At 34.6% G+C, this 15,161-nt stretch overlaps 1 protein-coding gene across 2 annotated transcripts in view; it reads left to right on the top strand.

The window, feature by feature from the left end:
• Positions 1–15,161, top strand: part of ESF1 (ESF1 nucleolar pre-rRNA processing protein homolog) — a 44,587-nt gene that overhangs the window by 15,525 nt on the left and 13,901 nt on the right. For both annotated transcript variants that reach the window (XM_069495570.1, XM_069495569.1), the window contains exon 9: positions 3,309–3,470. In XM_069495570.1, the coding sequence (XP_069351671.1) occupies positions 3,309–3,470 (162 nt within the window). The remainder of the gene's footprint in view (positions 1–3,308; positions 3,471–15,161) is intronic.

The following is a 15,161-nucleotide window of genomic DNA, read 5'->3' as shown; positions in this document are numbered from 1 at the left end:
GCCTGAGCAAGAGCGACACCCCGTCTCTACTAAAAATAGAAAGAAATTATCTGGCCAACTAAAAATATATAGAAAAAATTAGCCGGGCATGGTGGCGCATGCCTGTAGTCCCAGCTACTCGGGAGGCTGAGGCAGTAGGATCGCTTGAGCCCAGGAGTTTGAGGTTGCTGTGAGCTAGGCTGATGCCACGGCACTCTAGCCCAGGCAAAGCGAAGACTCTGTCTCAAAAAAAAAAAAAAAAAAGTTATGTGGGGATTTTCAACCACTCGGGATTGGTCCCCCTAACTCCCTTGTTGTTCAAGGGTCAACTGTATTAAATTATATGTGCTCTTTGCTTAAAATAACTCATTTTGTAAAAATAAAGCCCCCAAAACCTTTTTTTTCCTTATATTAGATCTTTCTCTCTTTGGAAATTGGTTTGCTTTGTTGATTTCATGTCAGTTTTTGGTTTTTACTCTCTGCCTACATCTTCATTCTTCTTACCTAATAGAAGAAATCCCAATCATGAAAAACTATGAGTAAGAGGTTTAGTGCTAACAGAAAGTGAAGAAATGTTAATGTTAAACATAGATGTAAGTATTTTAGATTAGTAAGAATGAATATTCTTTAATTTATAGAGTAACATTTCTTATAGCTATCTTTTTGGTTTTCCTTTTGCATACGTGTTTGTGTAGCCTACATGGCAAATTAAATAATCCTAAAATACTTCTTTACTATTACCATAAGGCTGTTAAACCTTGGCTTTCTTAGATCCTGTGATTGGTCTATCAGGTTTTTTTTTAGACTACTGAAGATAGTGCTTCATTTTTCTAAGCTTTTCATAAACTACCACTCTTGAGTGGTATTCCATACATGGAATGGAAAATTATGTTTAATCATTCTAGTTTCTTTGTTCAGACATCTCATAGTAGTAAAACCACTTAATAGCTTAAGTATTTAATAGTCTTTGAAAATACATGATTTGCAATGATAGTTAAGTTGAGCATAAAAGTGTTCACATTTTTTAAGGCCTCTGTGGCTGTTGCTTATTAATTTTTTTTGGCATTCCAAAGAATTGGGTGAGCATTTTATTTCTTAGTGTACACAGAGCAGCCAAATCCTTTTTTCAAATAGCCTTTATGTCTTTTTCCAACAAACATGTGGAGAAAGACATATTTATTTATTTACATTTCCTTTTTATTTGTATGCTCATATAGATATTTAGAACTTTTCTAAAAATTCTGGATAGTTTTTCTTCACTATCAGCCCTAAGATAAAGGAAAAAAGATAACATTTTATGTGCATTTGTGAAGATTGGATACAAGTTTTTCAAATAGGTTTCTTTGGTTTAAGAGAAGTGAACTGAATTTTAAAATGATATTTTTGACATTAGGGCAACTAATATTGTGAATAAGTAAGCATTAAATTGTCAGTACATTCTTGTTAAGATCTTGGGCTCTGCTGGTTTCAAACCCTGACTTCACCTTATGTAGGTTAAATTTCCTAAAGCCTCTTTGTCTTTCTTTTCATAACTGAGAAATGAGGATCATAATAGTACCAGGCTCATGATTAGAAAGATTGAGATGATATACATAAAGTGCTTAATATACTACCTTGTATTGCATATTTTTATTTCTTAAAGCTTTGGTGATTAATAGCTTTTTGTTTGAAATATACTACCCATTAACTTTTTAAAAGCATCTATTTTTCTTCACTATTTTAATTGATTACAAATTTACTGTAATCTGTAATTTGGTACCTGTGATAGATGCAGTGGTATAGTCTAATGCCTTAGAACTACAAAATGTTTCTAGTTATTGTTTACACAGGAGCATAGCAAGGGTGGCTTATTGTTAAAATTATTATTTTTTCACTCCTTATATAGTGCTAAGGCTTTCACGAAGTAGTGTCCTTAAATTGGGGAAAAATAGACCTACATGAGTTATCCCACATTTTGGAGCTTCAGTAAGTAAAATTTTAGTACTGGAAAAAATCAATTTAAAGTAAGCCATCAGAGACTTACTGCTAAAATTTCAACCTGGAAGGAGCTTAGCTTGCTTCTAATTATGTTTTCAGAAGTAAGCTTTTAATAGAAAGAAATACATTGCCATTTGTTAATGTATTCCTGATGTTTTATCCATTGAATTATGGGATACATGACAGAATTCCATCCAACATTATTATTGTAGCGCAAAGCACAAACAGGAAAAAAATGAATTTCAGCTGTTTGGGTAAAAATATAAAAGTGTGATAGGACGGAAAGAATGTCCTAAACTGTGTTTTATTCATTTAGGGAAAGAAAAAGTATAAAAATATTTACCTAGCCAAGTTTTTTAATATATATATATATATATATATCACCTTTTTAAAGATACAACAGCAATCTGTTAACAGTGATGTTTCTTAGCCAAATGCTTAATAATGTCAGACATTTTTGGTGATCAGTTAACCATAGGTTATAGAAGAGACTTTATTATGCGGCTTCTAAATTTTCCTTTACTCGGGACATTTAGTCAATTCAATAAGTATGTTTTGCATTAAACCCAGGTTCCTAATTTATTTTCTTGATTTGGAGAATTCCAGAGAAATGTAGAGCAGACAAACTTTTTGTGTATTAGTTTTCTTGAGTATTTTTTGCCCATGAATTTTATACTATTCCTTTGTATTCTAATTATTTTTATAAAACTAGGAAATGGAAATGTGAATATTTTTTCCACACAGTGAAATTAATTGAATTAACTCCTAATTTATTCATTTTTGTTCTTAATTTGTTAATGAGATCTTTGGAGTAAGCATGCTTACTCACAGTCAACTGGAAAGGGTTTAGTACTCTTAGGTTGGATTATAAACAACTTCCTTTATCTCTTCTCTTTAGCCCAAATAGCTAAATCCATGTACCAAATTCATCCCAACAATATTCAGCCTTCTTTTATTGAACATAACATTTTATAGCTGCTGTGCTGGATGGTGGAGGTCATAAAAAGGGATAAAATGCCATCCTTGCTGTCTTGCAGCTTGTAGGGAAGTGAAGTGCCAGGATGTTATGTGACTGCAGAATTATTTGGAAATGTAAATTTTAATAAAAAGGGATTCTCAAGTATACTATTATGACAGTGCTAATTTATTTTGTAGCTGATTTTTATTATATGCAAGACTATCTTTCATTCAGTTCATTTAATATTCAGAAGTTTAAGACTGATTTTGATATTTTATGGTTGCGGTATATCTGGCAACATCCTTTAGAAGGGTGCTGGCGTTACCATGATATCTAGAAATGAATTGTTTCTGGGTATTAAATGAAATATTTGTTTGTTGGTTGGTTTTGTTAGGTGGTGATGGAGTCAATGTAGAAGAAGATGGGAAAACAAAGAAAAGTCAGAAGGATGATGAAGAACAAATTGCTAAGTATAGGCAGCTCTTGCAGGTTATTCAAGAAAAAGAAAAGAAAGGCAAAGAAAATGATATGGAAATGGAAATTAAGTGGGTTCCAGGTAAGAATTAGATACTAACTAAATGTTTTCTCTTTTTCTTCATTTCAGGATGTTGAGTGCAGTTTAGAAGCTTAACTCCTCTTTAGAAACATAAAAATCTTATTTTCCAGAAATATTTTGGTGAGGACCTTAACGTAGTATTTGCATACACCATTTAACTCACTTAGGGACTAGATTTTTAGACTCTTACCAACTTTTCTTGATTGGTTTCTTTGATTTACTAACTATAAATTATTTCTATCCATTTATGAAAATAGACCTAGGTTAATTCTATTGTTCTCAGGATATAGAAACTTGAATTCAGGAATCATGTGTTCTATAGCTACTATACTTCTTTTTAAGATACATGATTCTTAAGTGACCTTTTCTTCCATAACCTGTACTAGTCCTTAATTCGTGAGGTTTCACTAAGGCAAAATATATATTACATAGTTTCTCATCTCAATTATGCTATGAATAGTCAATATAGGATACTAGAGTAGTATAATACTAATTATAACAATGTCAAAGCTAAACAAAGGTAATACTGTGATAAACAGGGATTGTTCTCTAGTATGTAGTGGTCCCCCCTTATCCATGGTTTCACTTTCCAATAACAGTTACCTATGGTCAACCGTGGTCCAAAAATAGGTGAGTACAGTTTAGTGCAGTAAGACACTCTGAAAGACAAAGAGACTCTATATTCATATAACTTCTATTATAGTGTATTATAATTGTTCTACTTTATTATCGTTTTTAATCTGTTACTAAGTTAAACTTTATCATAGCTATGTTGTATAGAAAAAAAATATAACATATATAGGATTTGGTACTATCTATGTTTTCAGGCATCTACTGGGGGTCTTGGAATGTATCCCCTGCAGTTAATGGGGGACTGCTGTACACAGTTTTTCAACTTTGCTGGGCAAATCAGCATGTACTTTTGCACCAATACTGTTTTTGCACATTATTGCTGTTTATATAAATGTATATATTTTAAAGCCATGTATATGTTTTGATAAAGATTTAGTCTTTTAGCCCCAATTAGTCTCTAGAAGAAAGCATACTAACCACTTGCAGGAATATCATTGTCTAAAACATAAAAGTGTTCTATCATCAATTATTTCTATTTTTTTTATAAGTAGCATGCTTTTGCACTGAGAACAAAACATTTGTTTGCATGGTTTTTATTTGGAGAAAAAAAGGCTAGCATATTTTGATATTAATATTTGAGAATTGATGGACTATTGTAGTAAATATACTAGGGTAACCATATGTCTCCTGTATATTCCTATAGTAATATAGTGCTATGTTATGACCCATTTGGTTCAAATGTTTGACTCTTGCAGAAAGTTGTGGTAAAAAAAAAAAAATGAAGTTTATTAGTGTACCATATGACGAATGATTGGGAGGACTCAATTGATTTAGCTTGGAGAGGAAAAGTCTAAAAAGTGACTTTAATAATTATTTTCAAGTATAGGACGTGTAAATGAAGACTTAATATCTTTTATTACCTCACAAGTTAGCACTACGGCCAGTGGATAAAAGTTGAAGGCAGGTAGATTTCAATGTACTATAAAGAGAAATTCTCTGTATTATTGGAATTGCCCAGCAAGACAGCATGAAGGCTGCTTTAAGAGGTTGAGCTCCCTGTGTCAGTGAGTCTCCACAAAAAAGCTTCATAACCATGATGCCACTCAGGGATGTTTGTGAAGAAATATTTCACTTGAGGCCCTTGCTTTTATGATTCTAAGAAATGTTGAATTCTGTCTTTTAAGTGAAATATGTTGTAGTTTAAGTCTAATCTTAGAATTAACTTAACGAAGATACTTTCATGTGAACATTTTTAATTGAAGTGTTTGGTTGTCTATTTGATAAAGCAGATTTAAAATAAACTTGAAGTTTTATAGCAAATATTTCAGAAATATATAAAACACACACCAGATATATGGTACAGATATATGATATAGGTTCCTATACTAAATGGACCGCGTGCCTTTGTCTTTATTAATACAGTTATGTAGGGCAAATACTCACAAATGATATTTACATCTGTATTTGTAACTGGAAGATTTAAGCAGTACGTGTTTCCTGTGGTAAGTCCTACTTGGTAATAATATATTATTTTTTATATACTCCTGACTTGATTTAGTAATATTTTATTAAAGATATTTGCACCAGATGAATGTAATGGCTCATGCCTGTAATCCAAGCACTTTGGGAGGCCAAGGCAGGAGGATTGCTTGAGGCCAGGAATTTGAGACCAGCCTGGGCATAGCGAGACCCTGTCTCTATGAAAAATTTAAAAAATTAGCTAGGCATAGTGGCACATGCCTATAGTCCCAGCTACTTGGAAGACTGAGGTGGGTGCATCACATGAGCCTAGGAGTTGGAGGTTGCAGTGAGCTATGATTGTGCCACTGTACCCTGTCTCAAAGAAAGACGAAAAAAGATATTTGCACCTGTGTTAAAGAGGAATATTGGTTTGTAGTTTTCATTCCTTACAATGTTTCTATGCATGTGAGAACTAGTAGAGAACAACCAAGCCACAATAAGAAGCTGATGCTAACAGTCAGGCTCACTCAGAAGTTAGTTACATGACTTCCTCCCTCAAACAGCAACTTTACATATGCTATAGATCAACCTGTGGTTCTCTCACAAGCAATAAAACTACCAGTGTCAAAACCTCACATATTAAATCTCAGATGCCAAGTATCTAGGATGTTATAAATAATCTATAGCTTTTTCCATATTTTGACTTATTTTCATAGGATAGTTTCCCAGAAATAGAATTACTAGGAAAGAGCATGAATACTTTTTATGTCTTGAAGTTATTGCCAAATTCTTTCCAAAAGTATTGTACCAGCATATAATGTTTTCCATAATCGGTAAGAGTGTCACTTTCATGGACTTATCAACATTGGGTATATAGGTTTTTTACTTTTAATTGAATGTGGGAAAATTGATATTCTAATGTGTAATGCACTTTTAAAGGTGCTTTTAAAATTCTAGTATTTTTTGAGGCCCTCAATAGGTATTGTTACCTATGAATCCTTATTGTATATGTGCATGCACGCACATGTGAGTGTACAAATGTAAAGTCTTTTACATGAAAAACATCTTATATGAGATAGTTGAGCTAATCTTTATGAACCTCAGTTTACTCATTTGGAAATTGAGAACAATAATACCTGTATTGCTTAATTTGAGATATTTTTAAAGGTGCCTTATAAAGTACAAAGTACTATTCATCTCATGTGTATTTTGGTGGGTTTGTGTCTTAAGAAATGTGGGTTTTCAATAATAATTTCCCTGAACCTCAAGACTTTTGTGATGTTATACTTAAATAAACCACAGAGGGTCAGTATGAGATTATACTATAACTATATCATTCATTGGTTCTTCTGTGGCTTAGATCTCTAAAATATTAAGCTCTTAGAAAAATAAGTACTCTTGAATCATTAACAATTGTTGGGGTATAGTTTGGTTTGATTTTTAAAAAGGAGTTCTAATTTAGACTGTTTAAACTTCCCAACTTTTTACATTGGGTTATACAATATAGTAACATGAGGAGTTTAATTTCTTAAGGGTAAGACATTAAGGCAGACAGATAACAGGTTCATGAGTATAACAAATGGAATGAAGTATTCTTTATATTGATACTTTAATTACTATGGAAATGTAATAATATAACCTTATTAGAATTCTACATAAGTAAAAATATTGAATTGTAAGATTTTTAAGGAAAGTTATACTTCACTATTTTGATGTATGTAGAGTAATATTACCTATCTCAATGTATGGCTGAAGGTATCCTACCTGACTCACCCTGATCAGTAGATAAGATGATGAGATGAGTAGATAAGATGAGTAGATAAGATAGCATGTTGGGCCGTCATCAAGGAACATGTTTCATAAGGGAATTTGAAATACACATATAAATGAAGTGTAATCAGTTTTATCTCTTACATAACCTCCCCTATATTATGCTTTAATAAAGTATAATTTATGTAAAAATACTTTTTTGTTGCAGATAATGCAAGTTGAATATAAATAGTATCTATGAAATTCCATTCAGAATGTAAACAAATAATGGCATGTTCTTTTGTTTATAATCTTAAAAGAGATTAAATATGATAAAAGTCCCCTTCTCCTTAGCTTTCTGGTTTAATAGATAATAGTGAAATGGATGTATGGTCTATTTTCTGCTCAGCATCTTTCAGCACCCTAACTTTCCTTTATTAACCCATCAAATATTTATTGAACACCTATTCTATGCCAGGAATTATTCTAGACACTGTGTAAACAAAACACACAAATCCCTGACCTCACAAATTTTATATTCTGGTGAGGGGGAGATAGATGACAAACAAGTAAGAAAAATGTTTGAGCAGAAACTAAAAGCAGTAGAGGTCAGAGAGTAGGCCAGGCTCAGGAAGACTGTACAAGCAGAGGAAATAGCAAAGGAGTGGCCTTGAAGCTGTAGCTTATCTCTTGTGTTTGAAGAATAGCAAGGAGGGCAGGGTGCCTAGAGTAGAGTGACTGGAGGAGAGAATAATAACTGAGGTTAGAGAGGTAGCTTGGGGCCGGAGACGAAGGTCTTGTAGGCCATTATAAGGACATGAACAACTTCTGTGACTGAGATTAGAAGCCATTGGAGGATTTTGGGTTTAAGAGTGATAAAATCTGACTTTTATGTTTACTAGGCTCACTCTTGCTGCTATAGATGAATAGATTAAAGTGGGAGGCAAGGACAAAATTAGCGAGGTCAGTCAAGAGACTGTTGCACTAATCCTGAGATAATGAAGATCATTAGTGGAACATATTTGGAAAGGAGCATCAAGAATTCTCTCTTTTTCACATGTAAAGTTTCAGATGCCTATTAGTTACTTAAATAGACATGCCAAGGAATCAGTTAGATATACAGTTAAGAGTTCAGGATGGGCCGGGCGCGGTGGCTCACGCCTATAATCCTAGCACTCTGGGAGGCCGAGGCGGGTGGATCGCTCAAGGTCAGGAGTTCGAGACCAGCCTGAGCAAGAGCGAGACCCCGTCTCTACTAAAAATAGAAAGAAATTATATGGACAACTAAAATATATATATACAAAAAATTAGCCGGGCATGGTGGTGCATGCCTGTAGTCCCAGCTACTCGGGAGGCTGAGGCAGGAGGATCGCTTGAGCCCAGGAGTTTGAGGTTGCTGTGAGCTAGGCTGAAGCCACGGCACTCACTCTAGCCCGGGCGACAGAGTGAGACTCTGTCTCAAAAAAAAAAAAAAAAAAAAAAAGTTCAGGATGGGAGATAAAAATTTAGAAATCTTCATTGTATAGATCGCTGAAAGTGAATAAAAACAAGGTAGTAAATATAGGTAGAAAAGAAAGGAGGTTCAAAAACTGATCATTGGAGCACTCCAGCATTTAGAGGTAGAGGAATGAGGAGGGACCACCCAAAGCATCTGGGGAGAGGCTACCAGAGAAGCAAAGAGGAAATTTGGAATTGTGGGGTATTCAACCAGCCAAGTGAAAAAAGCATTTCAGTGAGAATATTGGTCAATAAAATACTAAGACTGAGAATGACCATTGGATTTAGCAATGTGGAGAGATCATCAGTAATGTTGAATGGTTTTGTTGGGATGGTGGTGGATGAAAGTCACAAGTATGGGTTCAAGTGCAAATGGGAAGAGAGGAATTGGACATAGTAAGTCTCGCTTTCCTCCGCTCTTTACATTTGTAATTCCATTTTCATTGTGCTATCTGCTCTTTATCCTTTGTCCTTCTTTTCTTCACCGTTATTTTTATTCTTCTGTTCAGTATTCCATTGAGAAGCTTAAACACAGAGACATCGGTGACATGCCTATATGGCCATTGTATTATTCGTTATTCAGAAGTAAAATGTTTTTGAATCAGTTGGGCATTCATTTTGTTAGGCAGCCCCATTTCAAACATTTTAATTTTTAGACATCTCAAAACCTGTTCACTATTTACTTTTGGCTATATCTCCATTTCCATTTTTTGCCAATATACTCATTATTTGAAATGTATTCACAGAAATGGTTTTTCAGTCAGAACTTTTAAAATAACCAGATGTTTAAAATTTTGAGTTGAGTGTAGGGGAGGACATTAAATGGAAAACCTGAACTTAAAAATAAGCCAAAAGAATTTGCAGTTTGCCTCATATTTTGGTGATGGGGAGGAAACCAGGTCACAGTGCACTGTTGTAGCGTGTACAAAGTCATACAGCTAGTAAGTGGCTAGAATTTTAAAGTGTATGCCCCTTTCTTGAATCATCAGTTTAACAGGTTGACTGTAAAGGCTTCATAAGGTAATAAGCTGACACTTCATACTGTGCAAAAAACATCTGAGTCGTGTGGAATGTATAATAAAAATGAGAAGCAGCTAGGGTTATCTAAAAATGTTGCTAGCACATTTTCTCCATATAGTTGCTAGTAAATTGCTCAGTGTTTCCTGAATATTTGAAAGATTATTTTCTCCCTTAATAATATGAAGATTTAATTTTTATAAAAGGTTTTCCAGGAAGCTTTTAACAAAGATTTAAAGCAAAAACTAACAATATTTTTATGCTAGTAGTTTTAGAAAGTGCTAAAATTCCCATATCTTGAGAAGTTTCAGGTTAATTGATCCGGGTTTTTACTCCCATAGGATCCCAGTTAAATGTGTAAATCAGTAAGGGCCTCTGGTTGCAAGCATCTAGGTTGATTCTGTTAATGTGGTCCTTCCCTCTCTGCACATGTATCACTTTTTACCAGTTGTATTGTTTGCATCTGTAGCCACTATTTCCAGACCATAGTACTTTTTCTTTTGTTTTCTTTTCTTTTTTTTCCCTTCACTTTGCCTTAGACTTGCAATCTACTGGAAGTCAGCCCAAGAAGACAGAGCTTCTTGCATGTATTGTTTTCCCATAGTCCACAGCTGTGCTGATTTGTTTGAAGTTGTGAATTCTTTGGTCTGTAAAGCAAAACTTTTCCCTATTCTATTTGTGGTTGTCCCACATCATCATTCTATCTATATACTAACTGCCTGCTAGCAAAGTAGCCATATGTTCCATATGTGATTGTGACAGAATTCACTCAGACTACTTGCTTTCAACAGTTTCATAACTGCTGTCCTTTTTAATCTGAAATTGAAAAGTCATATAACTTACAAGTTTATTACCTTAACACATTCATTTTTACATATTATCTTCTACAAGTATACATAGTTGATTCTGTTACACTCCTATTTTGCATTCTGCTTTGTTTCATTTATCATACTTATTTTTATGTGTTCCTAAATAATCTTCATTGTAATAATGCCTGCATCATAGTCCATTGTGTTTCTGATTTATAACTTATGAATTACTCCCCTGATGCTATACTTTAGGTTCTTTATAAAGTCTTGCTATTATGGATAAAGTAATGACCTTTTATTAAATTTTCTTGGAGATAAATTCCCTAGAGTAGAAAATCTTCATGTCTCTTGTCAAAGTTTTTGTTTTTTGTTTTTTTTTGAAAGGGTTTTATTAGCTTGTGGTACTGACTGGGGAACTTTTTATTTATTTTTTAACTTTTAAAGGCTCAGAAATGCTGATAAAATTATACATGAAATAAAATCTAGTTTTTATGATAGGTTTGGGCTTTTGAAACCACATAAAGGATAGGGCATAAGCACTTTTGTGTAGGTCTTTGGTTTGGTACAAAGTTTACTCCCACTCTGGGACCATATACCATATTTCCTGTGTTCTGAAAGATTTTCCAGCCTTTCTCAGTATCTTTTCAGTTAGACCATTGCAGACAACTGTTTACTGACTATATTATTATACAATGGTACTTTTCAGCCTTGAGGTCCAAGGTGAAGCTTGAACTGGTAGCAAGGCAAGCTACATTTGCTGCTTTTGTATGGGAGGAGCCCTGTATTAGTCCTTACATATTGACAGCATTTGCCCCATGTAACGGACTAGGGGAAGGGAGTGTGAGGGTATTTTTCTTCCTCACTTTAATTGTTGTTCAGCTCCCATCAAATGAGAAGTCTGTGTTATAGGATATGTAAATGTTCAACTTTATTTATTTATTTTTTTAAAGATAGGGTCTTGATCTGTTGCCCAGCCTGAAGTGCAGTAGCACAATCATAGCTGATTGCAACCCCCAGCTCCTGGCTTCAAGCGATAGTCCTGCTTCAGCCTCTCTAGTAGCTGGGACTACAAGTGTGAGCCACCACACCCTTCCGAATGTTCAACTTTATAAGTGTGGTGGTATTGGTTTACAGTCCCACCAGCAGCACTTGATTTGCATTACTATCACCAGTGAAATTGAACCATATATGTTTCCTCCTTGGTTGAAATTCTAATAGATGTCTTTTGGCCATTTTTCTGTTAATGCTTTTCCTGTTGGCTTTTAGGAGTTCTTTATCTTTGATACTAATCTTTTATCTTTTGTAGGACAGCAAATATCTTCTAGTTTGTAATTCTCTCTTTCTCTCTTCTCTCTTCCTTTGCTTCTGTATGTCATCTAATTAACAAGAGTATTTGATTTTAATATTGTCAAATTTATCTTTAATGTTTAATAATTCCTGTGTTCTAGCTAAGAAAGCTTTTTTAAAAAAATTTTTTTTGTTATTTTCAACAACCCCTTCCAAATGAAGAAAGCCGTTTTTATACAGATGAGAGCAATGTTACCTTTTATCTTCTACTAAAAGACTTAAGGTTTTGGAAATTTAAGTCCTTGATCCATCTCGAGTTAATTTTTTAATATGAGATAGGGATCCAGTTTTATCCTGTGCACATAGAAAATCTTTTTTATCCTAGTCCATTTATTAAGTAATCTCTCCTTTCCCCTGTTAATTTGACATGTCACCTCTGTCATGTACCAGAGTTTCAAAACTGTGTATCTGTTGTTTGACTCTCTGTTTTACTGGTCATTTAGTTAGTTTGCCTATCTCTAGACCAGTGCCACACTCCCTAAAACTGGATGAAGAACACTAATGACCACCACACCTGGCCTCCCTCTAGGCTAGTTGGTATGAGGGTTCAATGAAGAAACCAAAACATGAACCAACAACAACCATTGAAAGGGCTGCAGCATGCAGTATCCTTGGGGGAGAGCCAGGTTGCAGTTAGAAAAAGAAGATGGAGAAAATGTTCAGGGATAATGAATTTTGCTGATAGTATACTGTGAATTCCATAGACTTTAGTGGTAGAGAGTTGGTGGGGAGTGGGTAGGGGCAGAAGAGTGGATGTGTGGTTACCTTCTGGGGTTTAGAACTTGGGATATTAAGGGGAACCTGATGATAAGGGGCTTTTTATGGTACCCAAAATGATCAGGGATAAAGAGCATGAAGAGAGTATTCCTGGTGGGATGATTCCTGAAGATAGATTGTGGTGGTGAACCTGTGAATGTTGAGAATTAGGGAGGGAAGGGTATCTGCTATTGTCTTAGATACTCGAAACCAGTGCCCCCTCTTAATGGTAAAGGGATAAATTTATTGTGAGCTCGCAATAAATGGAAGGCTTCTTGACTTCCATTGACAGACGTGCAAGTGAGGAAGCAAGTGTGACTAAAGAGCACACTATCTTAATCCCTCAGAGCCCACTTTGAATCCTATCAGGACAGGTATGGCCTTGCTCTCCAATGCTGTCTTGGATACCTTGCTTTTAAGACATTTTCATTGGCTTAGGTGTTCTAGAGTTGCACTATGATGTATCTAGGTCATTTTTTGTTTGTTAGCTTTAATCTTATTTGGAATTAATTGGGTACCCAGAATCCTGAAGATTAATATCTTTCATCAGTTCTGAAAACTTTTCAGCTATTTCTCTTAAAGTATTATATTTTCCTTATGTTCCCTTTTTTTCCTTCTGAAAATCCTATTTGGTATGTGTGGTGCTTTCTCACTTCATATCTGATAACTCATATTTTCTGTATCTTTGAATTTATGTAGTATGCTGGGTAATTTTTTCAGTTTTTTTTCTTTCACTTCATTAATTCTTTCTTCACCTCTGTCTAGTGGGCTGTGGATTTTTTTCCAAGTTCATCTCATTTTGATAGTCTGGTCTTTTAAATTCCTCTTCTGTTTTTAAATGTGCTGATTTTGTATTCTATATCTGATAATTCTAAAAATCATAGTCTTTATGGTTCTTACTTGTAGTTTTTTGTTTCTGCACACTCTGTTTTATAGTGAATTTTGATTGTGATCTCAACTGTTCTTGGATCTATGTTTACTTATGGGAATCCTTAGAAGCCTGGGTCAAAAGTGTTCCTTTTAGAGAGTATTTGCCAGGTGCCTAACAGCACTTCCAATCCAAGACCAATTGAAACTAAATTTTTGGATTGGAGTATTTGGGGCCACACAAGTAGTGTGAATTCCAGCCACAAACTCATGGATTTGTGGGCTTGTGGTTTTAAATTCTCTGCGGGAAAAGTATATTTTTACTTCCCTTGTTCTGCCCATAGCCAAAGCCCTAAGAGGCATGTGTTGAGGGAGTGGGGACATCACCCACTGAGAGCACCCTTAAGCATAGTAGTTTCTGATGGGACCTCCCACCATGATCAGGCTTCATACTCTGTCTCCTGCCTCCTTGGCCAGCAGCCCATTAAAACCTAAGATCATACTAGACCATAGAAGATTAGTGAAATGTCCCCAAGGAAAATGCTTCTAAGCTATTTTACTATTTCTGTTTGAGCTTTCTTGTTGTAATCGAGTCCAAGAAATTCCCCTTGTTTCCTTATATCTTGGCCATTCATGTAAAAGTTTTCATTTATTTTCTACCTTGCCTGTAAACATGTGTAAAAATAACAATAGAACAAGTAGTTCTTCAGTACTCTTTGCCATAAACTAATTAGCTAAATGGCTTCACCAGACTTAGCCAGAATTTAGTCTGTTAGTACTAGGACAGCTTGATATTATGTACATTGTGATTACAAACTACTTGAAAGGCAAAGAAAACATACAAATAAAGTACAGGCAAATACAGGAAACAATAGCTCCCTAATGAGGTCCAAATGTCTTATATTTGAAGTCAGCTTTTTAAGAATATTTGATTCTAAGAAGCAGGAGCAGCTTGATTTACAGTAAACTGAATATACTTGCAAATGGAAGGCATTATTTCAAGATAGAGTAAAAGGAGATTTGGAAGAGGTGAGAGTATGATAAGCTCAAATTCAAGACGAATGTAAAACAGTTCCTATCCAGTGAAATAGGTTTTAGACAGTCAACAACAAAAAGTATTAATCTTTGCTCATTTGTTGCACACTTTGGGCATATCTTCTGTGGATACTTCATTGAATGTTTTGGGAGATACAGAATTAACAGTTGTATGAGAAACAATTCCCAGTCTAGCAGCTTGCCTATGCCCTCTTATCCTTGTTATCTTTATTAGCTATATGTGTTGTTTCCATAAGGTAGATATAACAGTATTAAGTGCAGCCAAAGAGCATCTGTTGGCTCAGGCTGATTGGCAATTTTTGCTGTTTACTATTGTTTGCAAGGCCAGTAGTTATTTTACCTTTTAATTTTATGCATTGTTGCTCCTTGTCCATAGGTTGGGGAAAAATTTGACTCATTTTTCTTTTCATTTGATCTTTTATTCTGCAGACATTTATAAGGAGTGTGCTATATGCTAGGCACGATTCAAATCTTCATCTTTCTCATTACAAAGTTGATAATTTGGCTTATCCAGTATGTTTTAAATGTACCCTACATACATAGTCACCTTACCTTACCA

Source organism: Eulemur rufifrons, chromosome 20 (genome assembly GCF_041146395.1).
Source record: "Eulemur rufifrons isolate Redbay chromosome 20, OSU_ERuf_1, whole genome shotgun sequence".
NCBI classification, from domain to species: Eukaryota; Metazoa; Chordata; class Mammalia; order Primates; family Lemuridae; genus Eulemur; species Eulemur rufifrons.
The sequence above is the reverse complement of the archived record's forward strand: the minus strand, read 5'-3'. Positions and strand labels throughout refer to the sequence as shown.